This window comes from Plodia interpunctella, chromosome 15 (assembly GCF_027563975.2).
Source record: "Plodia interpunctella isolate USDA-ARS_2022_Savannah chromosome 15, ilPloInte3.2, whole genome shotgun sequence".
Lineage (NCBI taxonomy): Eukaryota > Metazoa > Arthropoda > Insecta > Lepidoptera > Pyralidae > Plodia > Plodia interpunctella.
The window spans coordinates 7,328,832-7,332,230 of NC_071308.1; the positions used below are offsets into that span (position 1 = coordinate 7,328,832).

Genomic DNA, 3,399 nt, shown 5'->3' on the forward strand with positions numbered 1-3,399 from the left:
TTAAGGAGCATAGCATATAGTTGTTTTTATCTTCAAAATCAACCACACACCACCATCCATCTCATCCAATACTTATATTTATTTTAGAAGTGAGATTCATATGGAAAATTCACGCGGGCGAAGCCGTAAGCTAAAGCTAGCAGTAGCAATATAAAAAAACCAATAGCTATATCCCTGGTTGTGTTTTATTTTACCACATTTTATTTAGACTTAAGCTTACTATAAATTTTTCAACGACTATTTTATCTGTAATCCTTCTACGAATCGCAAAATCACTTCTTCGGTAAATTTTCACATGAGAAGCCATGATTCACCATTACTTAGTAAGTGCTTGAGCTCAGATAAGAAAAAAATAATTAAGTTCAAACAGCGGACAATGGAGAAGAATAGAGAAGTCGTGGGAAGAATTCGTGCTCCAATTGTGGGCGGGTGATTATCTCGCTTTGTTTTGAAAACTATTTGTAAATAACTTTTTGTGTGTTTATTTATTGTAATTATCGATTGAATTGAAAAGTTTTTGAGCGAATTCTTAGATTTGTGTCGCGGCTGCTACCTTATTGAAAAATTCAAGTCTAGCTTGATATATATTATTGCCAAATGTTAATAAAGAAGAAAAAGGTAGGAAAGACTTTTGGCTAGAAGGAATCGGGAATAGCTCAAATGCGATTAAGCTCCCTTCCATGAGGATTGAAATAGTCAAAAGCATTAATTTTAATGTGGCCAAGAAACACTTTATTTGGACAAATATATTTTATCTTTGGTTAATAAGGCTGCCAGCCTTTAGGGCACGCTTCCTGGTCATAATTTATTTTAGATATTTTAAAACAAAGTAGGTAGCTATAATTTTTTTAATGATGTAAGTATAAACAATCATATAATGTGCCAGCTACTTTCGTTTAGAGACATTGTTACGTTTCGTTACGGTGTTATAAAATCGATTATTATGATAGGGACCAACACTGTTCAAATGAGTTTCTTTCGGCATTTCTTCTCAGCAGTGGTCGTTTCGAAATGCCAGTAGTATGTAGCTTGTGAGAAATAACTATAAATATAAAAATTGACGAGGAAAAGTGCCTGTGAAGGTCTAATTTCTGAATTTGAATTTGATTACCGTACCTTCCTACCGTATTTTGTATCGCATTTCATTGACACAATTTGTCGTGTAAAATCGTTTATAAAAATGTCTATGTTTAAATAACAGAGGCACTTAAATAAGTATCTAAATAGTTATATTTCAATATTATTGATTGTATTCGATTAGAATCTCATACGAGCGTTTGTAGATATGTAAAAAATAGGCAGGTAGATGTCATTATATACGATATTTCTTCTTTGATCAAATATGTAAATGTAATCAATTCTTGAAATGTAATTAATGGCCATATTCTAAACTTAAATATCCAAGTGCCTTTTCAGTCTCGAAATAAAGGCAGCGGCAACCACGAATAGAAAAAAAAAATTAGACAAATTTTGTTTTTCGGGAAATTTGTGTTTTTCTGAAAATGTACACTACATTAGAAGCGAAATAAAAGAATTTATTAGTTATAATTTCTATTTATTTGAAGACTTTTTTATTCATAGACTGGCCATAATTTTAACTATGTTATCCATTACGGTTTCTAGTTAATCAACAACAGTATGTGTACATGGGACCAATAACAACAAAGAGTAGACACCTTTACGTTATATACAAATAGTTCTACATATCTACAGGCGATTGGTCGTTTTCAGACTTGTAATCTTATTTCACATCTTCACTTCTAATAGCCTTCACTTCTACGTTATTTATGTAATATCATTTATACATACAATTTACAATATTTTACAGATTTTCATACATCCATAGATGAAAAAGATAAGATTGATAAAGAAATAGGCATAATCCAGCATAACGCTGCCAGCGCGTGACTACAAGATATCAACGCGATTCATAGAATGGAAAAAATAGAATCAAGAAATAGAAAGAAAGTCAGAAAGTAATAACAAGTTGAGTATTTCACTAAACATCGGATACTTATCCATCGGATTCCTGTACTATTCACAATGAACATCACGCACCACAGTCTAGGTATCCGGCGGGCGCTGTGTGTCGGTGGGGCTGAGAGAAGGCGGCGCGGGCGCGGGCGGGTGTCGGCGGAGCTGCTGCAGCAGCGCTGGGTCCAGCGCCGGCCACCAGCTGCCCAGCAGCGGGTACTGCGCGGCCGGCGCTAACGGCACCCGCACCTCCTCCTCCCCGCGCTCCTCCTGGTCGCTCGCTACCACATCTATGTCCTCTTCGTGCTCCTCTTCTCCGCTGCTCTCCCGCCGTTGCCGTTTCTCTGGCGCGTCGTCCGGCGCTAATAAAGATGCGACGTCGAACTGTCTCTTTCGTGCTTGTCCGCCGCCGGGGAGTCGCCCCGTTCCCCAGAACGGCAGCGGCAACGTCGTCGGCGGCGGAGACTGCGGCGGTGGCGAAGGAGAATCCTCCCCATCGTCGTCCACGGCCAATCCCATGTGTTTCCTCACTTTCCTTTGAGCTTTACGTCTCCTGAAATCTCCTTTTCTAAAATCTTCTATATTGGCCGGGTGTATCGCCCAGTAGTGGCCTTTTCCATTGGCAGATCTTCCAGCCTTCACGAAGCAGTCGTTCAGCGACAGATTGTGTCGGATCGAGTTGCGCCAACCGGGCCCGCGGCTCCTGAAGTACGGATAGTTGTCGAGGATGTGCTGGTAAATATCAGATAGCACTAGTTTCCGTTCCGGGGAGCTCAGGATGGCCATGGCGATGAGTCCGATGTAACTGTGCTGCGGCTTGGGTTCTTCCGGTTGCAGGACGCGCTGTTGGAGCAGGGACATGGATAAGGCGAGTCGCGGTCCGTAGGGCGCGTAGCATGGTGCGACGGTCGGTGGGTATAGGCGAAGTCTTTCGGCGACGGCGTAGTTGTAAAGTTGTATGCGGTAGTGGTCTATCGCGGCGGCGGTAACGGCGGGCGCTTCTTTGCCGAGCGGCCAGGAGCCACCCTCGGCTCCGCTGCACATGTTAGCGAGTGGAGCGCGCGGCGTGGAGTGCGGCCGAGGCCGGGCTCCGGGCGGGCGCGCGCTGGGGGCGGCCGCCGGCGCTCCGCCAGCCAATCGAGGCGCGCCCGCTCCGTGTATACGTGTTTTTGTTTGGCGACGCCCCACTCCACAGCTTAGCGATGCGACTACACGCGCCCTGCCTTGAGGCTATAACTGTACTGCCTTCAAAATAAAAACAAAAATTATATTCCCGTAGGTACTACGGCTACTATGAGTATTCTCACCACACGTTTAATATCTGTAGTAACAAATATCTGTAAAACTAAACTTTTTTCATAGATTAACCTATTTCGAAGCAATGTATGCCAAAACTTCAAAGAAACAAACTTCAAAACTTATGAT

General features: G+C 42.4%; 1 protein-coding gene across 1 annotated transcript; it reads right to left on the reverse strand.

Moving 5' to 3' along the window:
* Window positions 1-1,588: 1,588 nt before the first annotated feature.
* Window positions 1,589-3,158, reverse strand: fd102C (forkhead domain 102C). Its single transcript, XM_053756060.2, has one exon. The coding sequence runs from the start codon at window positions 3,016-3,018 to the stop codon at window positions 2,065-2,067; it is 954 nt and encodes a 317-aa protein (XP_053612035.1). The 5' UTR covers window positions 3,019-3,158; the 3' UTR covers window positions 1,589-2,064.
* Window positions 3,159-3,399: the final 241 nt, after the last annotated feature.

Coding starts and splice junctions, on each gene's coding strand:
- fd102C (XM_053756060.2), bottom strand. CDS start 3,018: ATGTGCAGCGGAGCCGAGGGTGGCTCCTGGCCGCTCGGCAAAGAAGCG.